Source organism: Lacerta agilis, chromosome 10, assembly GCF_009819535.1.
Source record: "Lacerta agilis isolate rLacAgi1 chromosome 10, rLacAgi1.pri, whole genome shotgun sequence".
NCBI lineage: Eukaryota > Metazoa > Chordata > Lepidosauria > Squamata > Lacertidae > Lacerta > Lacerta agilis.
In genome coordinates, this window is record NC_046321.1 from 32,065,056 (window position 1) to 32,088,354 (window position 23,299).

General features: G+C 40.9%; 1 protein-coding gene across 1 annotated transcript in view; it reads left to right on the forward strand.

The window, feature by feature from the left end:
* NUP205 (nucleoporin 205) overlaps positions 1-23,299 on the forward strand; it is a 36,870-nt gene that overhangs the window by 9,019 nt on the left and 4,552 nt on the right. The window contains exons 11-38 of the mRNA XM_033163502.1: positions 535-685; positions 1,971-2,176; positions 2,478-2,660; positions 3,845-3,895; positions 4,753-4,962; positions 5,421-5,520; positions 5,896-6,033; positions 6,307-6,496; positions 7,304-7,424; positions 7,928-8,009; positions 8,517-8,681; positions 9,889-10,013; positions 10,317-10,431; positions 11,389-11,538; positions 12,323-12,397; positions 14,316-14,473; positions 14,989-15,069; positions 15,934-16,125; positions 16,642-16,912; positions 17,430-17,528; positions 18,078-18,226; positions 19,354-19,545; positions 20,656-20,777; positions 21,660-21,798; positions 21,980-22,106; positions 22,368-22,444; positions 22,599-22,727; positions 22,885-23,011. Coding sequence (XP_033019393.1) covers positions 535-685; positions 1,971-2,176; positions 2,478-2,660; positions 3,845-3,895; positions 4,753-4,962; positions 5,421-5,520; positions 5,896-6,033; positions 6,307-6,496; positions 7,304-7,424; positions 7,928-8,009; positions 8,517-8,681; positions 9,889-10,013; positions 10,317-10,431; positions 11,389-11,538; positions 12,323-12,397; positions 14,316-14,473; positions 14,989-15,069; positions 15,934-16,125; positions 16,642-16,912; positions 17,430-17,528; positions 18,078-18,226; positions 19,354-19,545; positions 20,656-20,777; positions 21,660-21,798; positions 21,980-22,106; positions 22,368-22,444; positions 22,599-22,727; positions 22,885-23,011 — 3,925 coding nt within the window. The remainder of the gene's footprint in view (positions 1-534; positions 686-1,970; positions 2,177-2,477; positions 2,661-3,844; positions 3,896-4,752; positions 4,963-5,420; positions 5,521-5,895; positions 6,034-6,306; positions 6,497-7,303; positions 7,425-7,927; positions 8,010-8,516; positions 8,682-9,888; positions 10,014-10,316; positions 10,432-11,388; positions 11,539-12,322; positions 12,398-14,315; positions 14,474-14,988; positions 15,070-15,933; positions 16,126-16,641; positions 16,913-17,429; positions 17,529-18,077; positions 18,227-19,353; positions 19,546-20,655; positions 20,778-21,659; positions 21,799-21,979; positions 22,107-22,367; positions 22,445-22,598; positions 22,728-22,884; positions 23,012-23,299) is intronic.

Consider the following 23,299-nt stretch of genomic DNA (forward strand, 5'->3'; position numbering starts at 1 on the left):
CAGTTTTCAATGTTTCCTTAAAGTTTTTTAAAGTTACTGTATGCCATAGGGCATAATCCAGCAAAAGTTCAGCATTTTCAAGTCCCATTGATTTCAGTACAAGAGATTAAAATACTCTTAAACCGTCCCCACTGCAATTGATGGGATTTAAATGTACTTAACATTTAACTGGATCGTTCACCTAGTGCAGGTATGGGAGACCTTTGGCCCTTAAGACATTGCTGAACTACAGCTCCTATCTGTCCCAGCAAGCATAGGCAATGGCCAGGGATGATGGGAGTTGTAGTTCAGCCATGTCTGGCGGGCCACAGGTTCTCCATGCCTGCCCTAGTGCCTTGGAAGCGGTGGGGAATTCTTGTCCAACCAATGCCAGTTTTCAGAAAATCAAGGCTAGAAAAGGGATTTGATTTTAGTTGTTAGCGTCTGAACAGATTGTGTATATTACAAGTTATTTTAAAACTTTAACTTTGGGGGCCTTTGGCTTTTTGGCATATATTTCTTCCTAGGCAAATGTTTCTATACTTTTTTTTGTAGGTTGTTTTGTCTAAATTTGTTAGACAAATGGGAGACCTCCTTCCCTCAACAATTTACATTCCTTACCTGAAAATGCTCCGGGGATTAGCCAATGGGCCCCAATGCGCTCATTACTGCTTTACTTTGCTGAAGGGCAACGGCAGCAGCCATGGTAAGAAATAAGGCCTCAAATAGGCCAGCATACTTTCCCATTCACTTGAATCTGTTGCAGCAAAACCTCAGTACTAATGCATTATTTGGAAGGCAGCCTATCCTGAAGCAGACAAGGAAGTGAATACTTTAGTCTTAAGCTTTATGTATTTCATTATGCTATGTTCTTAAGCACATTTCTAGTTGATGTTTATCTGTGTTCACTATAGCTTGTTTCTAAGTGTAAACTTTGCGGCTGCCTTTTAGGAAAAGAACAAAAGTAATAGAGCACATGTAGAAGGTTCCAAGTTCAATACCTGCCATCTCCAGGTTGGGCTGGAAAAGACTTTTGCCTCAGACCCTTGAGAGCCGCTGCTGGTTCGTGTGCGGACAATACTGAGTTAGATGAACCAGTGGTCTGATTCAGTATTAGGCAGCTTTCTTCATGTTTGAGGGACAGAGTATCATGGTATAAACCAGGGGTCAGCAAACTTTTTCCGCAGGGGGCCGGTCCACTGTCCCTCAGACCTTGTGGGGGGCCTGATTATATTTTGAACCCCCCCCACTCTCCTCTCCCTTCTCCACAGCACTGGACAAGCCCCGGTCGCTGCTTACCTGTGCCTTGTGAGCGGCAGGGGCTAGCAGCGGCAGAGGGACGATGAGCGGCGCGAAAGGGCTGGCTCTGGAGAGGGGTTGCTTAAAATGGCACTCTGCCAACTGCAGCTCAGCAAAGCCCACCCCCTTCCACCTTTAGGCAGGGCGGGGAGAAGCCAGGAGGAGAGAGGGAGGGGGCGCCGCCGCGGTGTGTGCGAGGGAGGGGGGATGGTGCAGCCCAAACGATCAGAATCCCCACGCCGATCCACGCGGCGATTCCCAGACCGTCTGCGTGCCGGATCCAGAAGGCAATTGGGCTGGATCTAGCCCCCAGGCCTTAGTTTCCAGACCCATGGTATAAACAAATGGGACCCGCAAGCAAATGTTGCAGTGTGGACTGCTATTGCTAAGGATTCTAGGAAGCCATGCCCTTTCCAGGCTACTGCATTCCATCCTCCTCTATCCCCCAACTATCAGTTTGCTTTCCCTGCCCACTAAGCATACTCAGTTGTTTTTGGTTTCCCTTTGCAGGTTTTTCCACTGAAGATTTTTTTGTGTGTTTTTTAATATTAGAATATAGGGTTGCTGGTGTTTTTCAGATGATATACAATAAAAATGTTTAAGCTTAAATTTAGGGCAGGTTTTATTTTTTTAGGTGTAGGCTTAATTAACATAATCTGTACTCATGCAGATATTTCCCCCCCCCCTTCTAGCTGAAAACATCCAAGGAGCAGGTGGCAGTCCTGTCTCCTGGGAGCATTTCTTCCACTCTCTGATGCTGTACCATGAGCACCTGCGGAAAGATTTGCCCAGTGCAGATAGCATTCAGTATCGTCACCTTCCTCTCAGAGGCATCACCCAGAAAGAACAGGATGGATTGATTTCATTTCTGCAACTTACAGAAACTATAGTGAAATGGGTAAACAGGCCTTTCCTTTAATGGCTGATGCATTCAGGATTCCGTTTGTCCATTATTTTATTAATTAAGTTGGCTTTACAAACCCAGCACATTTTATGTTAAAAGTCAGATGTACTAGAGGAAAAATGATATAGCCATTGATTGACTTGAACTGAAGTTCATTTTGACTGGGAGAAAGATAGAAAGTAAGGAAAATATTAGTGCTGGATACTTATTCATAATATAATTGGCCCCATAATGACATTGCTTAGCTTTTGTTTGAATCATCAGAGGTCATTGGTGCTCTTTCTCTCCTTTCTAGAGTGAGAATGCCCGCTTGGCTCTCTGTGAACACCCTCAGTGGACACCAGTGGTTATAATTTTGGGACTTCTGCAATGTAGCATCCATCCCATTTTGAAAGCAGAGTTATTAGAGACTCTTTCAGCCTTTGGGAAATCTCCGGAAATTGCTGCTTCACTGTGGCAGTCATTGGAATACACCCAGGTATCATAACTTTTTCTATGGCAGTTTAACCCTTAGTGCAATCCTGTACGTATTCTGACACTATTTAGCAATGTATGCTCTGAATACTAGAAGTTTATGCTTCCCCCAAATTCTATTTTATTCAACTGTTGCTAGTTCTTACTTAAAAATCAGGTGGGGTTAATTATATGCATGGCATTGTTTTCTGTGTTTGGAATTTTGGGCTGTAGTAGCAAGCAGCTGAAACAGAATGAAAAAGTGCAAGTCCAATTGATTCCCTTTCTGTGATGTATTATTTGCTTATGTATTATAAATCTGTACTGGCAGATTCTGAATAAGGTTAAGAAGAAAGGCAGATTTCCCTTTTTGTGGAGAGAAGGTGGGAATGTGTCTTGAGGTAAAGACAGCTGATCACGCTAGCACTCTAGTCCTTTTAGGTCCGATCAACAAAATCTTGCTACCTACAAAGGAGAGCCAGCACAGATGCAATGCAGCCTTATATTTAATAATTTTCCTGGTAATCCTAGGTGACCAGGTATTCAATAAAGCAAATGAGCAAGTTGGTGGTAGAAAAGTGGATTGCTGTATTGCTCCTCAACTGCTTTTTAGTAGAAGCAATTTTGTTAATAACCTGTGTTTCTATGCTAGCTGCAGAAGGGAGCTGCTTCTGTTCCTTGGCCAACATGGAAATTTAGGCTAGTAGCCTCTTAGCAGGTTTGTAAACATTGGTGGGCTTGTAACTTTTGTGTGCTCATTCCCTTGGTGAAGGGAAAAGCCGATAGGACTTTGCACTCCTTCCCCATATTTCCTCCTTTCTTGTGCAGGTTCTCCATTCTCCTTTCGTCACCAGTGTTAGCTGTGGTTAGTTGTTACATTTGCACTATGTGAATTTGCAAACTAAATGGAAGAGGATGGGAAGAGGGAGCATGTGACTCAACCCCATAATAATGGTTAAGGAACGGGAAGTATTGCATTTGCATCAGTCCAGTGTTCTCTACTGGGAGGGGTATTTTCAGGTGCTGCATTAAAAGCTTGTTGGATAGAGTTTAATAGGTCTTTCTGGAAGGGTGACAATACCTTTTCATATAGGTAGAAGCTCTTGAAAAAGAGTGTGTGAGATAAACAGTGTACCTCATTTTTTAGCTCTCATGTTCTTTTGATGATTATGAAAAATCATTTCCTTTCTCTCTTGTTTGTTTTGAAAGATACTACAAACTGTCAGAACTCCAGGCCAAAGACAAGCCATTGGCATTGAGGTAAAATCTGCTTCTAGTTAGCTAGATGATTGTACAAAGTGAAAAGCTGTAGGACTGCTTCAGCAAATAGGAACTTCAGAGTCTTTTACTTGCATATTTAAAAATAGTAATAATAGTGCACATACTCCTTTATTTAAAGTCACATTGTTCAGAAAAGTCAAAAGGGGAAAAAAAATCCTTACAAAATGAGTAGACACCTGAAATTGTTTGTGATGAGCATTCTGATCCTGTGTAGATTTAAGCATGCCTAAACCTAATGAAGTCAATTGACTTAGATGCACCTGACTTTGCTTCAGATCGAACTGCAAGCACTGTTGGAAGCAATGAGGGTTGTTGTGATTTAACTTGTTTCACTGATTACTAATTAACTTGGCTGTGACTAGTTTCAGCTTAATTGAGGCCATAGACATTGAAAAGCAATAGGCAGATTACAAACCTACTAAAGCTTAATGCACACCCTTATGTTGGGAAAGATGGAGGGCACAAGGAGAATGGGACGACAGAGGATGAGATGGTTGGACAGTGTTCTCGAAGCTACTAGCCTGAGTTTGGCCAAACTGCGGGAGGCAGTGGAGGATTGGGGTGCCTGGTGTGCTCTGGTCCATGGGGTCACGAAGAGCCGGACACGACTGAATAACTGAACAACAACAACAACAACAACAACAAAGCTTAATGCCCTATGCCCTTTTAGTCATTTTTTGAAAGCAAACATGGCTTGTGCAATTCATCTGGGTGTGGTGAAACATGAGAATCTATTGTAATTGTGTAAAAAAAACAACTTCTATAGATACATTCTGACATTATGCTGCCCTAAATTACATTTTTAAAAATGTTTGTTTCTCTGTTTTCCTGCAAAGGTTGAATTGAATGAAATTGAATCCCGGTGTGAGGAGTATCCCTTAACTCGTGCTTTCTGCCGGCTCATTAGCACACTGGTGGAGAGTTCATTTCCTTCTAACCTGGGCGCTGGCTTGCGCCCACCAGGCTTTGATCCATACCTGCAATTTCTGAGAGATTCTGTGTTTCTCCGATTTCGTACAAGGGCCTATCGGCGAGCTGCTGAGAAGGTAGCTTCTACTTCTAAATATGTATTGTTTTTAAATAACTTCTATAGATGTTTCTAAACTTGATGGTGTTGACTTTTTAAAATGATGTGATGTTTTGCTAATTTCTGCCCCTAAGATTTATAGCTAATCACATTAAATCTAAATTGAGCTAGTAACTGGGTTCCATGTATTCCACTGCCATAACATGATGCTTGGAATTAGAAGATTAGCGATACTTCAAAAGGGCTGTAGCTCAGTAGTAGAGTCAGGTACAATTCCTGGCCATCTCCAAGAGCGGCTGGGAAAGGCTTCTATCTGACTGCATGGAGAGCCACTGCTAGACAACATAGATTGTACTGAGCTACTTGGACTAATAGCCTGATTCTGCATAAGGCATCTTTTTATCATACTAAAATGGGAAGCTGAGGTTTGAGATGTCCACTTTTAGAATAATATTTTGTGTGTGGTTTTCTTGACAGTGGGAAGTAGCGGAAGCAGTTCTAGAGGTTTTTTATAAACTGCTGAGAGATTACGAACCTCAACTTGAAGATTTTGTGGACCAATATGTGGAGTTACAAGGTATGCTCTTTCCTGGTTTGTCTTTAGTTCTGTTTTTGTATCTTGTTTGGGGAAGAAAGCAAAATGGTGACTAGTTCTCCTACTGGCTTTTAGACTGGTCCTTCAGACTCAGAAAAATAGTTCTGGGGGAAGCTAGCAAGGAGGAATTGACTATAGTCTAACACGCAGACAGAATGAGCAAATACAAAGTTATAAATTCAGAGAAGAAAGTACAACAATGTCAAAAGCAGCTGGATTTTGTCATTGTTTTGAAGCTGGTATAGGAGAAGAAGGGGTGGTGACTGTGTTTTAGATTTGCTTAAAAAAAAAGCAATGATACTTTTTTTTTTACAAATTTTAATGCTGATATTACTGAATTGCACTTTTTTTTTTTAGGAGAAGAAATTATAGCTTATAAACCACCTGGATTTAACCTGATGTATCATCTGTTGAATGAGTCACCAATGTTGGAACTGTGTCTTAGCTTGCTGGAAGAAGGGGTTAAACAACTAGATACCTATGCTCCTTTCCCTGGTATGTAGCAAAAATAAATAAAAAATTCAGCTTAAATATTTTGATGCTACTTACTGTATAGCCAGTGAACTGAATTATTCATTTTTAGATCCACTGCAAGGAAAGCTGTTGAATAAAAGTTGGCCATTCTTGAGTGGGGTCTTTTAATACAAACTGTGACTTAATATGACTCTATTAATGCACATATGCAGATTGACTGCAGCATTATTTGTTTCCCTCATAAGTGTTCTAGGCATGGAAGTGGGATTCTCTTTATTTTCTTTCCTTCCATAGGAAAGAAGCACTTAGAGAAAGCTGTACAGTATTGCCTTGGGCTGCTTAATCTGACCCTACAGAAAGAGAACCTTTTCATGGACTTGTTAAGGGAAAGCCACCTCTCCCTGATTGTTACATCCCTGGAACAGCTGCTGCAAGGAATCAACCCTCGGACTAAAAAGGCAGACCATGTGGTGAATATTGCCAGGTAGAACCAATGCATTTAGAAAGACAGATGTGGTTCTAGAGAGACTGGCATAATGTGAGACCATTGTGTGCCTGTTGAGAGGTTCCTACAGCTTGCTCTGCTCCTTACACAGATTATCACTATTCAGCTCACTTCAAAGAAATCAGATAATTTCTCTGTACTGACCTGATTTTAAGGATTGGATCCAAATTACAAATCTGTTCTGAGCAGTTGCATATGTCTGAAAACCTTTGGGGTTTCCCCTAGGTCTGCTGATGCCCCCCTTTTGTGTGTGTGTGTGTGTGTGTGTGTGTGTGTGTGTGTTGTTTTGCTTATAAACAGCTGGCACTCGGAACAAATGAGAGCTATTTGTGTATAGTATGATTTAGTATAATATATACATGTCTGATGTGGCTGCATGCAGCAGCAGCATATGGGGTGGAGTGGGGAGAGCAGTAGCATCACCTTGCTGGTGGCAGTGGTGCTGCGTTTGCATCAATGGGACAGGACGAAGCAGTGGCAGGGCTGACAACGGCAGCCCACAGGTGTGCACAGCAGTGATGGCAACCTAGAGCTTGACCTTGCTGCTGCCTCATGCCATCTCTCACAGTGAACAATGCTGCTGTTGCTGCTACTCTCACCTCCCTTCACCTGCTTCTGCTTACATATTTTTAGTATCAATACTAATTTTTATGAATAATAATACTTTTATTATTTGTACCCCACCCCAGCCACTCTAGGCGGCTTCCAGCATGGAAGCATTATTAAGACTCCCTTTCCCCCTTTTCTCTGGTAATTGATAATTCCTATGTTCTTGTAATTTTCAAGGTATCTTTATCATGGCAATACCAATCCTGAACTGGCTTTTGAAAGTTCCAAGATCCTGTGTTGCATTTCTTGTAATTCAAATATTCAGGTCAAATTGATTGGAGACTTCACACAAGACCAGGTAACTTGTTACATTTGTTTTTTATGCAAGGGAAGGGAAGAATGATGTAGCCAGCACATGGCTTTACTGTCAGAATGGTTTCTAACCAGGTCAGAGTTGTTTACATTTGTATGGGTCTCAGGATCTTCCCATCTCGTCAGCAATCAAAATCACACTTAACTTTAGCAGTAGGGCTGTTTCATGTAAATTCGGATCATTTTCCAAGACTACCTACAACTGATTTCTGGGAGGAGGAGTCTGCTGATCTTTTGAGTTATATGGTCTGCACAGGACCATATAACTCAAAAGATCTGCATTGGCTACCTGTTCAACACAAGGTCCATTCAAGGTGTTAGTTTTGATGTACTAAATCCTAAAGTCCAAGGACCCAGTTTCCTGAAAGACTGTTTCTCCCCATATTATTCTGCCTGGGCTTCAAGATAGGCAGGGGAGGTCCTAAATCAATCCATCATCGTATAATACCTCACTATCTTCTCATTTCCATTCTTTTGTTGCAAATCCAGAATATCAGCCAGAAACTAATGGCTGGGTTTGTGGAATGTTTGGACAATGAAGCTGCTGAAGAAATCATTAATTCTGATGAAGGTATGAAAGTAGTCCAATTTTTTTGTACATAAAAATAAGCTGCTGGATAATTGAGAATGAATTATCAAGGATCCTCAGAATGTGACTATTTGCAGAACTGAAAACCATTTTATTAATATATTTTTGGCCTATTATTGAGTTCAGAATTATGTACCCTTTTTCGTATTTTTATAACATTTTGGGCAAAAAGCAGAGCACTAATTTGCAAGCTAGTTTTTAAAGCAATTCAATAAAAGTCACTGCTCCACAAAATACTTTTATGTGGATGGACTGGCAATTTATACAGCTGATAATTCTTTGAGGCATGTTGACACTTGGAAATACTTGCGTGTACGCTTCCTGCCTGGATAGGTCAACACAAGTGATTAGGCAAGTGGCTATTTCCCCTGTTGTAACAAAAATATTGAACATTATTGCAAATCATGTATGTTTCCATTAAAAGCCATTGGATATTAGAATTGAGCACTTCATGAATTTGTATCATTGATGTGTATTTTTGGTTCTCAGAACTTGAAGCTGAAAGGAAGCAGGCCCCAATTTACCATGAAACAAGGATTAACATCCTGAACCTTCTAATCACCTCTTTGGAGTGCAGCCCACCAAATCTTGCCTTGTATCTTCTGGGTTATGAATTCAAGAAGCCTGTGAGCAACACAAACTTGCAAGACCCAGGTACATGGCTGAAGAGAGCAGGGTGAGGGAGATGCTGCTCATGTGTTGGAAAGAGTCAGCTCAGTAGTAGAAGGAATTTATTTTTGCCCAGAATGGGCAGAAGTTTCATGCTCAGTAGACATAACAAAATGATCTACGTCAGGCTTCCTCAAACTCGGCCCTCCAGATGTTTTGAGACTACAATTCCCATCATCCCTGATCACTGGTCCTGCTAGCTAGGGATCATGGGAGTTGTAGGCCAAAAACATCTGGCGGGCCGAGGTTGAGGAAGCCTAATCTACGTCAAGGGTGGGTAAACTTGTTGGCTCCATGAGCCAGGTCCTTATTGGGATCTGCCTCACAGGCCAAATTTGACAAGTGGGCAGGGCCACCCATTGTGAAAATTCCTTTTGCCCTGACCTTAAAAGGGGAGGGGTTGCAGGAGTCTTGCAAAGGCTTTCCCTCCCTTTCATATTGGAGCACACACGCTTCTCCTTTACGGAGTAGTAGGGTGGAAGAGTAAAGTCTTTTCCCTGCTCCCCTGCTGCTGCTCTCCCACATGATGAAGAAGCCAGGAATTGCACTTTTCAGAAGAGCTTTAAAGCAACTCTCTTCATCCCATTTTAGCTGAAACTTTACTGTGAGGGATTACAGCTATGCCCACATGTTTCATGCCGGCCAGCTGCAAGTGAAAAGTCTTGCAAAAACTAGACACCTTGCAAAACTCTGCAAGAAGCAAGAGGAGTCAGACTGAGCAGGATTTAACCCTGCTCATCAGCTGATGTGTGGGGCATTAAATCCTGCTGCTTTGGGGGTGGGAACAGGCATGCAGCAAACCCCACTCTCCTGGCCATCAGCTGACATGAATGGGTGTGGCTTGGGGGAAATGGACCCATTGGAGGGCCAAACTGGACCCCCTGAAGGGCCAGGATTGGCCCACAGGCCGAAGGCTGCCCACCCCTGATCTACTTGCTGTGTTGTTTGTTAATTATCTTTTCAAATTAGTAAGCAGTATTAACATTAGTGTGCCGTCGAAAGTATATATAAATTTGACAAAATAAATGAATAATTGGATCCTTGCCATAGTCCAGTTTTGATAAAATGCAATGTTAAATTAGAGTAAAATATTTGCTATTTTTGTGAAGTAAATCTTTAAAACAGGGTGATGTTTCATTTCTATACATCATGCACAGTTTCCCCCCCTAAATATGAATGTTGCATCTTCAAGGTGTATTGGGCTGCCCTAGAACTTGCCTACATGCTATTTTGACCATACTGGAGAATGGTACCGAAACAAGGTCTGGTCCCACAGCGGTTCAACAATCTCCTCATCTAGCAGAATTGTGTTACCAGGTATACATGATATTTCCTGTTTTAGGAAAGCTAGAATGGGGTGCTCTGTATAAATCCAATGAGCTTTCAGTTAGGAGGGAATTGGTTTTTGCAGTTTACTAATATAATTTCGGTTTTTAAAAAACATTTAACAATGCAGTCCTACTCAGAAGCATGTCTCATTGAATTGAGTGGGATTTACTTCCAGGTAAATGTGTATAGGATTGCATGACTAGATCTGAGTTCAGTTACAATACTTAATTAGAAATATTTTGGCTAATATTAAAGGAAACTAATATCTGGATTTCCTTCTTGTTCAAACAGGTGATCTATCAGTTGTGTGCCTGCTCAGACACTTCAGGCCCAACAATGAGATACTTGAGGACCAGCCAGGATTTTTTGTTCTCTCAGTTGCAGCATTTACCATTTTCTGTCAAAGGTAAGACTTTTGAAGTACAGTCTCATCATTTTATTTTTAGCAAGTTATTTATAACCTGCATTTAAGAAATAAAAAAATTGTCCAGTAGCACCTTAGAGACCAACTGAGTTTGTTCTGGGTATAAGCTCTCATGTACATGCACACTTCTTCAAATACTGGAAAAAAATTTAATTTTTTATTTCGAGTGCGTCAGACCAACACAGCTACCTACCTGAATCTGCATTTAAGAAACATTATTTACAAGTGGCTTGCAAAATATACACAAAAAATAGCAATTAGAATATTTGTAACATGTATTTCATAAAACTAGTAAAAACAACAAATAGCCCAGCATTGGATAGAAAAAACAGATCACAACACCATTTGTCACTCAGTCTACAACTAGTCACTGAAGACCATGACAGAGAATATCTTCAAGGCCCTTTTAAACGTATTGACGAATGAGGTATTCTGGATCTCATATGGCATTGAATACAACTGAGGAGACACCAGTGATCTTACATTCTTTTTTCAATTCTCATTCATTGCTTGGAAGAATCACTCTTTTTTTGGCCTTTCTAGCAGAATTTGGAAGGTCTCATCTTAGCAAGATTTGCAAATTCTTGTCCTGGCAACGAGAGAGAAGTCAATTTTCCTTTTGTGTATTTGTAGGTATCTTAGAGCCACTCTGTGTGCATTATTTTTTTCTAATAAGGTGATTAATGTTCGTGTTGTGCAGTTGGGGGGCCAAGAGAATATACATTTCAAAGGCGGCTCTTTTTCAGGGCTTTGCCATTAATTACATTGTGCTGAAAGCTGCTTTACATAAACAACTTCCCACACAGAGAGCAATGCCCCCATTTGCTTACATTTCCAAGCGGCAGATGTGTAACAAATATAACATGAGTCCAACCAGCAATGGTAGGCTCTTCTGAAGTGTCTGTATTGCTCCCATTCTTGCCCTATCTTGACTTTCAGAGCATGAGATTCCAGCTTTGAACCAGATGTCCTGGCTAATGAAGACGGCCTCTATAGAATTGCGTGTTACTTCACTGAACCGCCAGCGTTCTCACACACAGAGACTCCTGCACCTCCTTCTGGATGACATGCCTGTCAAATCCTACTTAGGTAAATGGAGCATGAAAGGCTGCTCTAAGAATCAAAGACTGCTCCTATCTAAAGGGCTCCTTTCCATTTTTGAATTACTTTCCACTTTCATATCTGAATGATATAATGCTTTCCTTACACTTTATAGTGGCTAACTTTGGCCGTAAATATAAGCCAAGGTTTCAGACCACATGAATTAGCAGTCATGCTGCAGGCCGTACTGAGCATTTATAGTGCGCTCTATATATTTTATATCACTTGAGACATAATACCACACACACCATGAAATCATTATAACCGTACAATATTTTAATGCATTTATTAGGCTGGAATTTCCCTAGAAAGCAGCATTTTTAATTTTTAAAACTCCTTTGCTAAGTTTGAATTTGTGCAACTTTGCTTTCATTCATTTGGAAAAAGCTCTCCAAGGAGTATGCAAATAAAATTTTAAATGAAACATGGCTAAAATCCATAAACCGATTTAAAACAAATATGCATTAAACTATCATAATTGAAAGCAAAGATAAAATCAAGAGAACTTTAACAACAAATATTGGTATAATGTCTGAATATGCTTGCTGAAGCAGAAAGTTTTCAGCAGCAATCTTAACGCGGGTGACTGCTAATGTCAATAAGCAGAGAGGTCCAAGCCACAGGTGCTGCCACACTAATGAAATGCCTCCTCATATGGAGATTATGTGACACTTGCAAAAGTGCAAGATCTACAGATCAAAGTGATCAAATAGGTCCGCATGGGGCAAGGCAATCTCTTAAGTAAACTTTTTCAAAATTTCAATCCTCTTAGCTGATGGTGAAGGAGGCACAGAAGATGAAAGCCGGTCTGTTAGTGGGTTTCTTCATTTTGATACTGCTGCCAAAGGTAAGTCTCGTTGATGCTGGTTTACTCAGTCCTTCTACTCTGGATTAGAACCTGAGCAGTCTGTGTCCTGTCTTTGCTTTTGCTTATGTTGAGAAATTGGTGGCTATGAGCCAGGTAAATTAATTTAACTGTAAACTATTGTTTAAATGTTGTGTCAGCAATCTAAAACACAACTGTTTCATATAGAACAGGCATGAGCTAGAAATATGTATACTATTTTGTAGTTTGTTGGGCTGTTTATTGCACCTCCTGGGGTCTTTTTATACTCCTCAAATAACCCTTTATATAGTCAGTGTGACAGAGCTCCTGGCGGGGGCGGGGGAGGGAGTGTTGGAAAAAAGCTCTGGGGAGGACGGCAAACTCCCCAAGACTCCAGAGCATCCTCCCGGTGGCCCTCTCTGGCTGGAACATCCCTTCAGTCCAGAGCCCCAGTAATCTGCAACCCTTTCCTTATGAAAAGAGCACACGTGTCTTCTAGCATCACACAGCAAGAAGAAAGACTCATCTGTAGTTCTAAACTGCTTTATTTACAGTCTATATACAGAGACTCCATAATCACATCTGTGTTCTCCGAACAAGAGTACAAACTGCGACACGGCAGAAGTGAAACTAAATCATATAATACAATAACAACACTAAGGAGGAAGAGATAAGACAGACTTCCGTTCCTACTCTCTCTCAGACACTCGTGTGATTTACACTAAACATAACAGTCCTGCTGAAGCAGCAGAGGATATATAAAAATCCTAACAGAGAGAGCCTCAACAAACACTAGTACACTCAAATTGCTGTGTGCATGACAATATCTTGGTCGGATAGGGTTGTACAAGTCTAGGATCTGACTATATAACAGCCTCGGTCCTGTATACCTGAAGGAGCGTCTCCACCCCCATTGTTCAGCCCGGACATTGAGATCCAGCGCCAAGGGCCTTCTGGCGGTTCCCTCACTGCGAGAAGCAAAGCTACAGGGAACCAGGCAGAGGGCCTTCTCGGTAGTGGTGCCCGCCCTGTGGAACGCCCTCCCATCAGAGGTCAAGGAGATAAACAACTACCTGACATTCAGAAAATACCTGAAGGCAGCCCTGTTTAGGGAAGTTTTTAATCTGTGATATTTTAATGTATTTTAATATTTGTTGGAAGCCGCCCAGAGTGGCTGGGGAGACCCAGCCAGATGGGCGGGGTACAAATAAATTATTATTATTATTATTATTATTATTATTATTATTATTATTATTATTATTATTATTATTATTATTAGTCAGAGGTAGGGAACCTCTGTCTCACAGGCTAGATTTGGCCCATCAAGTCTCCTGAATTTGGCCCACCAGGCTGTTTTCTCCAAACAGTGCCTACCTGCCATATGTAAAGTGTGGGGGCAAGTAGAGATGTGACAGAAGAAAGCAAGATTAAACTTCCTCTATATCAACTGGTGCATGGGGAGTTAAATTCTGCTTGGTTCAGGTGCACAAAAGACATCTCCTATGGGGAACCTGCGCGCTCCAACCTTGCAGAAAGCAGGATTGAATTCACCATGCATCAGTTTTTGTGTGGGAAGTTCAGTCCTGCTTGTTCAGTAGCTCTCCCCATCACCGTTAGGCCAACACTGATAAATGGGCATGACCATCCACCTGTCTGTCACTTGATGTCATTTGGCTCAGAGGTTGAGGGTGGAATGAAATATCTGGCCCTCCAGGCCAAAAGTTTTTCCCACCCTGCTGTAAGTAGATATTTGTGCCTACATCAGACATTTCTGGTTTAAATGTTTCACTTTTTATATATAGAATTTAAGGAAACCATTAGGAACAAAATTTTATTGTAATCAGAAAGCTCTTTCCATTAAAGCTGTTTTAACTTCTGTCTTCAGAATTCAGTTAAACTCTGATTCTTCCATTTCTGAATAGATTTTTTCCTTCCTTAGTACGCAGGAAGATCTTGAGCATCCTAGACTCAATTGACTTCAGTCAAGAGATCCCAGAACCTTTGCAGCTGGATTTTTTTGACCGTGCTCAAATTGAGCAGGTCATTGCCAACTGCGAGAACAGAAGTGCACGTGGACCAGTTATCTGCAATGTCAAGGTGAGCAATTTTTAGAAACCTCTGTACCTGGCTTTACAGTTAGTTTAAGGGTGCAGTGCAGCAAACATGTATATTCAAACATTTTTTATTTCTGTGGAAGATTTTTAGATAAAACCTTAACTCCCACTGACTTCAGTATGTCAGCATTTACATTAGTAGCCTCTCAAACATGTTCTTCTATGTGAGCTAATGTTGGAATAATTTATATAGGTTTTTACTTACATACCTAACAGTGATATGGTTATCTTCAGGTTCATACAACTGTTGTGCTAGCTTCTCTACAAAACACAGTGCCTTGTATTCAATGTCTTAAAAGGAAAGCTGACATTTCAAGTTGTACATTGTTGTACTTTCCTTGGCCTGTTTCATTTAAGTTGAACTGGGGTGGAAATGAAATTATGGACCTAAATGTGAAATGAGTGAAGTGAATCGGAAAGGGAATTAACAGTGTTTTCATGTTCACAATTGTCTCCAAATTTTACACATAAAAGACACCACTTTCCTTTCAATTCTAGCATCTCCACAAAGTTCTGATTGCTGAAGTTAATGCCCTACAAGGAATGGCAGCCCTTGGGCAGAGACCTTTGCTCATGGAGGTAAGACCACTTAAAATGTGTGAGCTTGATTGATACATAGGAAGTATCCATATACAGAATCCATTTATTGGTCCATTTATCTCAGCATTGTTGACACTGACTGACTTCAAGCAGGGGCCCTACATAGAGATGCTGGGAATTAAACCCATGACTTTTTTTTTTTTGACATGCATAGCATATGCTCAACCACAGTTGTGGCCATTTCTTGGAAAACAGCTGCATGGATTATTTTACTACTAATTGTTTTTTGGAAGAGCCCAATATCTGTCATTCATTTATATAGCTCTTTTCACTTTATAAACGCTTTGAGATAAATTACTTTGCAATACTTCATTTATTGACTCAGCAGGGCTTGGATGTAGGTAGCGCTGGCAGTTCTCATCTTACCTAATGCCACCCAGTGACTGTGATGCTGGTTTCATGATGAAGCAGACCATCACTTCTAAGGAAAACAGAGACTGAGAAAGGGGTGCATAAACATCCAGCATCTTATCCATTTTTTCCTTATCAGTTGTCCTCATTAAACTCTCAAAAGCAATTTGAGTTGCTATTTAAAGGGAATCTCAACGGGGAAACAACCCACATTCCTCTGATGGCATTTCCCTACCTTTTAAGCAGCTCCCCGGCAAAATCCTCAAGCTGCTTTTGAAACGTGGCTGAGTTTGAAAGGCAGTCTTAGGGTTCCTTGGTCAACTGAGGAGAACACAAACATGTGTGCACATGCCTTGCTTGATTATAGGCCAAGGATATAATATAAATTAACTTTCTCAGAAGCTACTTTTTAGATATGTCCTTTGCAACTTTGTTTAAAAATCGAGCCTTTTTTTGGTCTCCTATGAGCTAACCCTTTCCTTGACCGTCCAGGAAATCAACACAATTCTCCAGTATGTTGTGGAACGGAACAAGCTCCTTCAGTGTCTCTATGCTAAGCGGCATGCTCTGGAGTCCTGGAGGCAGTTGGTGGAAATCATATTAACTGCCTGCCCACAGGACCTTATACAACCTGAAGATAGGCAGCTTATTATCCGTGATCTCTTACAAGATTTGCATGACAAGGTAAGCCCCTTGAAATAACATGGCATGGTGACGCTGACGGCCAATTTGGGTGTCCATTTTGAGTTTTTTAAAATGCACAGTTGAATTATGAAATATCTAATTCCATTCATATTCATATTTACCAGCAATTTCCCCTTACAAAATCTATGTGTTCTGAGTCAGCTATGCCACTTATTTAGCTTGTTACTGTTGCTTCCCAACATCACTTTACAGACTTTTAAACACTTACTCAAGGGAGTTTTGGGAGGCTGGATATGGGCTTCTGAATGTTCCTAGATGGTCATAGCTGTACCTTTTGGATCCAATCAAAGTAGAGGGGGGGGGGCGTGTTCCAGCAAGGAAATCAGTGTTTCTCTACCACACACCTCTTCATGATTGAGATAATTTGTCTCCTTTCTATTTAAAATTGAACATTTTGCTTATAGTAATTTGTATTAGAGATAGCTATAGAAATTATGCAGACGTGTTATCACAAGCACGTACCAAAATAGCAGCTGTTTCTTTTCTTCCCATAAGATCCTGAATGACGATGCTGCTCAGGAGTTAATGCCTGTTGTGGCGGCAGCCGTGTTCACACTGACCGCCCACTTAAGTCAGTGTGTGCGAACAGAGCAAAAGGAGCCATTTGCCGTCCCTTTGCCTGGGCACTCGCAGTTTGTCTTGATGCTGGATGGCTCTTTCACAATACCACCTGGTTCTGAAGGCATGGTGGTGGGATTCGCCTCTATCGGAGACTCTTCTCTACATATCATATTGAAAAAGATTCTGGATTTCATTCTGAAAACAGGTAATTTTGAATGACCACTTTAAAATAATGTCCATAATCTTTGAAGCAGTTCATTGATGTGCTCCCCAGGTTCTATGGAAACAGACTGGCGTGTGCATTACAAAAGCCAGCATTCTGTAAATAAGTTGAGTCTTGAGGTGGATAGCAACAGAAGAATGGTTTATGTGTGCTGTCTTTTTCCACAGCAGCCAGAGCCAGTGAGGTGTAGTGGTTAAGAGCGGTAGACTTGTTATCTGGGGAACCGGGTTTGCGTCTCCACTCCTCCACATGCAGCTGCTGGGTGACCTTGGGCTAGTCACACTTCTTTGAAGTCTCTCAGCCCCACTCACCTCACAGAGTGTTTGTTGTGGGGGAGGAAGGGAAAGGAGAATGTTAGCCACTTTGAGACTCCTTCGGGTAGTGAAAAGCGGGATATCAAATCCAAACTCCTCCTCTTCTTCTTCTTCTTCTTCTTCTTCTTCTTCTTCTTCTTCTTCTTCTTCACAGTATAAATAACATTTTTTTCTTATCTGAGCAGGTGGTGGCTTCCAGCGAGTGAGAACACATTTGTATGGATCACTGCTTTACTACTTGCAGATTGCTCAGAGACCAGATGAACCAGACACCCTAGAAGCAGGTAGAATGCAAACTGGTGATGAAAAGAGAACATGCGCTGCATTTGCATCTATATTGGATCTCTTTATATGACCAGTCCCATACTTCCCCCCCATTCTCCATCAGCAATAATAACTTTATTTCTGAGTTTTTTTCAGGCTTCCCAAAGCCATTATTTCCCAGTCCCATATATATATGAAGCTGATGTCAGTTTTATTTCATGCCCCCAATCCAGCCTTAGATTTCATCTATGTTCACAGACTGCAGTGACCCAAAAGCGTGAATGCAGTGGTTACTTTTCTTCTGTCACGAGCACATTTCCATTGAAGGCATCTTGTGTCCTTTCACTGAAGTAAATATGTGGGTCTTTCCCACCCAAGTTCATCTGAAGAAGCTTTTTTGTTCGTATTTTGTTACAAGTAATGTTCTTTGCTGAGGGATCTATTTTCTCATTTGAACATTCCAACTAAAATACTCCCCTCTTCCCCTCCCTATAAAGGCGTATGTAGTTGTTCGCATGCTCTGTTACATCGTTTCCCCTTTAATTTTGTCCTTTTCTTCCTCTTTATAGCCAAGAAGACCACGTGGGAGTGTTTAACAGCGCCTGAAGATGCTTACAGTAAATTGCAGAGAGAAAACATGGCAATTATTGAAAGCTATGGTTCTGCCCTAATGGAGGTGGTCTGCCGAGATGCCTGTGATGGTCATGAAATTGGACGGGTAAATAAAATAAGACATTCTGTATTTTACTTTTAAACAGGTTCAGGTCACAATTTGGGGAGAAACACACACTGATGTCTTAATTTTGGAACATTCAAATACTTATTAAAGAATTACTTGACAGTTTAGGATTTTTTAAAAAAGTAGTTCAGTAAGTCTTTCGTATCTTACATACTTGCTTTTGATAATTATTTTCAAGTGATAATACATATATACCAGGTGGAATGTGGTAAACGTTTGCTACCTGCGCTTGAGTAATGCAGCTGTCAGCCTGCTTTCCTTGTTACATCATTCAGATTTTACATTCGGAAAAAATGACTGCATTTGTACTTAAAGTTGGTTCTATAGCAGAAAAGGTAGTAGATAATGAAGAGCGAACATAATGTAAGCTATGGAGGTTGGGAAAGAATGCCTGGTGTTTACTCTTGTTCTGTTCTTCGTTTTTAAAGCAGTCCATATAGTTTCAGTGTAATTCACCGGTTTGTGAAGAAACACGGTTAATGATGAATAGCATGCACATAATCATGACCAACCAAACTGGACATTATAAAAAAGGTTTTTGCCACTAAAAATAGCATCTACATTTGCCACCCCCCTTGATAATGTCTACCCAACTCTTCATGTCACAGCAGTCAGTGGTCTAGAGTGGGGGTAGGTTGAATGCAGGTTTTCCTGGTCATTTCTTAAATCTGCAGATTTGTGCCCCATTCACAGATTTTATTTCCTATCAGAACTTTTAAAATAATGTCATTTGAAAATAAGAAAATGTCACTAGTTTTCGCATGTGTGGAGATTTCTTGGAACTAGCACAGCAGCAACCCCATAGAGCACCTCTGAAACTGGGACATCATTTTTCTCTCATCTTGCATTCTAGCAAGATACGCAGCTGCAACTGTAGACTGTTAACTTCCTATAGTACAATATTTGTTGACATGCTTGCAGATGTAAAACATTAAAAGTATTAGGAGCCAGCATCACCTTAGCTAGTCTGCAGAAATTGTACATTCCCATTATTTCAACATAGTAGGCTATATAGATCAGAAATACCCAATTTTAAAATAAGTTGTAGAAGAAATAATTTTTGTATCCTTTCTTGAGGAATTTAATCTTTCATTTTTGTTTTTCAGATGCTAGCACTAGCCTTACTTGATCGCATCATCTCTGTAGATAAACAGCAACAATGGTTGTTGTATCTCTCCAACAGTGGCTATCTAAAAGTGCTTGTAGATAGCCTAGCAGATGATGACCTCAAACTGCAAAGCTTACTTACACCCCAGCCTCCTCTTCTTAAAGCACTGTACACCTATGAGTCAAAAATGGTAAGATCTTAATAACTGTTCATTGACCTGGTGGCCCACACAGCCAAATCCTGGATTAATAAACTAAGATATGCGTGAGCATCATGAACCTGCATACAGCCCCTTTGTGCAAGTAAAGGAACAAGCAGGGAAACCACCAACCAAAGCTTCCTGTTACATACAAACTGGGAGTTGTGCACAGCATCCAAACAAGCCAAGGTTTGTAAGGCAACTTTAAAACATGGTTTCATATCATGGCATGTTTGGGAGCCACTGTTCCCAGTTTGTGCGTAATGGCAAGCTATGCTTAGTTGTACTTTCCTGGCTTGTTTCTCTATTTGTATGGCACGAGGAACCAGGGCGAGAGCAAAATAAACTGTGTGTGGGTACATGGACCTCATGCATAACCTGGCTTAATAAGTATTGTTTCACATCAGGGTTCCTATTACAAATATTAACTAGATAGAGATGTCTTATCCTCATACTTCTTATAGCTTACTGGTACGAAACACAGAATGCTCTCCTCTCCACTTGGAGGAAAGTTCTTTGAAGAAAGAAAGGTGTGACAGGTTGCTGGACTAGGATTCCTACTTCCATCCTAGTCTTTTCTCTACTTTTGTACATAGCAAGTTCTGGATCTGCTGTGCTTTACTGGATCAGGCGAGGTTTCCTTTTCTGCTCCTCAGCAATTAGCCAGTATCCAAAATATGAAAGCCTAATTCCACAGGTGGTGGGTGCTTTAGAATTACATTTCTTGACCTGCAGCTCTTCCACCCCCACCCAGTTGCCTCTGAGGCTGAGAAGCATTTCAAATGCAGTTTATGACATGTTATGGGGGATCAGTTCATAGAAAAAAACCTCTTGGCAATTTCTTAGATTAGTGCAACGCCATGTGTTAGTTAGTCCAAGTTGCTTTTAGATCCTAGAATTCTAAATAAGTGTATTTTAAATCATGTCCATTGGCTGGTTTAAATAAACGAATATAATTCAGTTTTTGTGTTTTAACTTGAAGGTTTGTTTTAAGGTTGCTGACAGAAAAACATTTAGAGTCGCCACATGAAAAATAAAATAAAATATTGTCCTATGTTCTTTTTAAAATTCATTTTCTTTATTTTTTACAATATGTTTCAGGCATTCCTGACCAAAGTGGCCAAAATACAGCAGGGAGCACTAGAGTTACGTAGATCTGGAGTGATTGTGAAGCTTGCCCAGTGTCAGGTATATGACATGCGACCTGAAACAGATCAGCAGGGGTAAGTTTCATACAACTTCTCCTCAGAGTTATGTCCCAAGTTGTGAACACATCCCGAGAACAAAATCTCTCAATGTTTTACAACGATTAAAATTTATATGCGTTCATTGAATTCATGCTGCTGTGTCAGGAAGGATCCTATCCAAACTGGTATAAGTATATTAATAATAGTTCATGTTTGCTGGAAATGTGGTGCAAAATTATTCCACTAAGAGTAGCCCTGCAACCATTGACTCCAGTGCTGCACTGTTGATAGGAAGAAGCCACTCTTGAGATGACCGTGCTATAAGATCTGGACTCCCTCCATGCAGACTGAGGGTGTAAATATGTGAATCTACAATAATAAAGTGCAAGTGTCTCTGTGTCCAGTCCCTGTGTCCATGGGATTGTGCTACTGCGCATGTGCCCCACGGACAGCCGTTGGGACTTGGAACGCAGAGACTTCAGGCGGCTGGGCGAAACTGTAGAAGCGGCGGGTGCGCGCTCATGTGCACTTCTAAGCTGCCGAGCTGGCTACGGCATGCAGCTCTCGCGTTGTTAGAAAAAAAACAACGAGATAAGCGAGAGCCGCTCAGTCAGCTCTGCGCATGTCCCCGATGTTGCTAGGGCAACAGTTTGACCACATATGTTCTAGCGCCTGTTAATTTAACGGGGTTAATGTACTAGTAAATTATATTTCTTAAAGCTATGTCAGTCTCCTCCACGTCTTTGATTCTTCAAAGGAGCACAAACCCTGGGGAGCTCCTGGAACCCACTGGACTTTTACTACAGAGAGTGGGGGCGGCACCCAGCTTTCATAACATGTTCTGATGAGTTGCTGTGATGTTTTTTTAAAATCTACCAGTTAGTTACTTTCTCATTTTTTTATATCTCCTTTCTTCAGAATATTTGGAATGCGAGAAACCCCCGTCTTTATTCCTGCTCCTGTAGAACGCTATCGCCAGATTCTTCTGCCAGCTCTCCGGCTGTGCCAGGTCATCCTCACATCTAGTATGGCAGAGCACGCACAGGCTGCAGGACAGGTAAGGGAAAATGCAATTAATTCCTAGTGTTGTCGGCTATTCATTACTGTTACTCCTTCCCACAGCAGACTTTGTGTTTTATGTTTTGTTATTTCCAAGCCTCCTCTACTGATACATTGTCCTAAAGTTCTTAATTGTATTTTAATTTTATTTCTGTATATACTTTCTTGTTTCGCTATAGGTTTTGCAGTTCCTAATATCACATTCAGATACTATCCAAGCAATCTTGCGGTGTCAAGAAGTCAGTGTGGGGTCGTTGCAAGAACTGGCATTGCTGACTGGGATAATCAGCAAAGCTGCTCTACCAGGTGGGTAGCTTTGGCATCCAGCTCATAGTAATTCTAATCATTAACTTTGTTAGATACAAAGATGCAATACCTTTTTCACCGAACTAACTTATCTTCGTAAAAACGTGTGCAAACTTTTGACTTGCATAGAACTGAATAGGCATGGAAAGTTCACAAAAACTCTCGGGCTAATGTTTATGTGTCACTTATTTGATTATGCATTCTAACCAGAAGAATAGTAAAAAATAAATATTGAGCCCCTATTGTATCATATTTCATTAGGTGCACTAGGTGATTTTGACCTTGATGTTACTGAAGGGATGCAGATTGAACTGCAAGGACATATTGGGCGATTTCAGGTATGCAATTTTATGATCACAGCAACTGTTTCGTGTTAATGGTTTGAATTCAACTCCCTCCTCCCTGGCATGACAGACATGCAATAGATAACAAGCAGCTATACCTGGCAGGCGGAAACAGTCATCAGTTTCTCTACATTCCTTTGATTTTCAGCGCCAGTGCTTGGGCCTCCTAACAAGGTTTAGTGGTGGTGATAGATTGCGTCAGTTTAAGTTGCAAGACGATCAAGCAGAGGGAGACAAAGTGAACAAGAGAGATGAAATTGAACTGGCCATGCAACAGGTGAGCCTCAGCTGAGTAATACAACTAAAAGTCCCTTTTTCACAATGGTAAAATGTCTGTTCTTTTTTCTGCCATTATCCTAAGGATGTGGTAGAAGTGACCATGCCTGCACTTTGTACTTGATCGCTGTTAACTTGCTTTTTATCTTCCTCTGCAGATCTGTGCCAATGTGATGGAATACTGCCAGTTGCTGATGATGCAGTGTGCCCCCACCTTTGAGCACACAGTTTGCCTCTTCACTCCTAGCCTGTCTGAGTCCACTAATCGAGATGGACCTCGACAAGGTTGGTTTGCGGTTTTACTGGTGTAGAATTGGGACTGTATTCCAGAAGCTGAGTTAACACTGGCAAGAAGTTAATGAACCTTGGCATGTTCTTTCTCATATATTGAAGATTCCCTTTACATTGTGTTATGAGATGCTGCAGTAAGGTTTGAGAAATTTTCTATGGTGGATCAGGCTTTTAAAGAGCTTATTTATTATTATATATTATATATCAATCTTATATCTTGCAAGCAGTTTTATATGACAGAAATAGTAATTGTTGTTGTTGTTAAGTCGTTCAGTCGTGGCC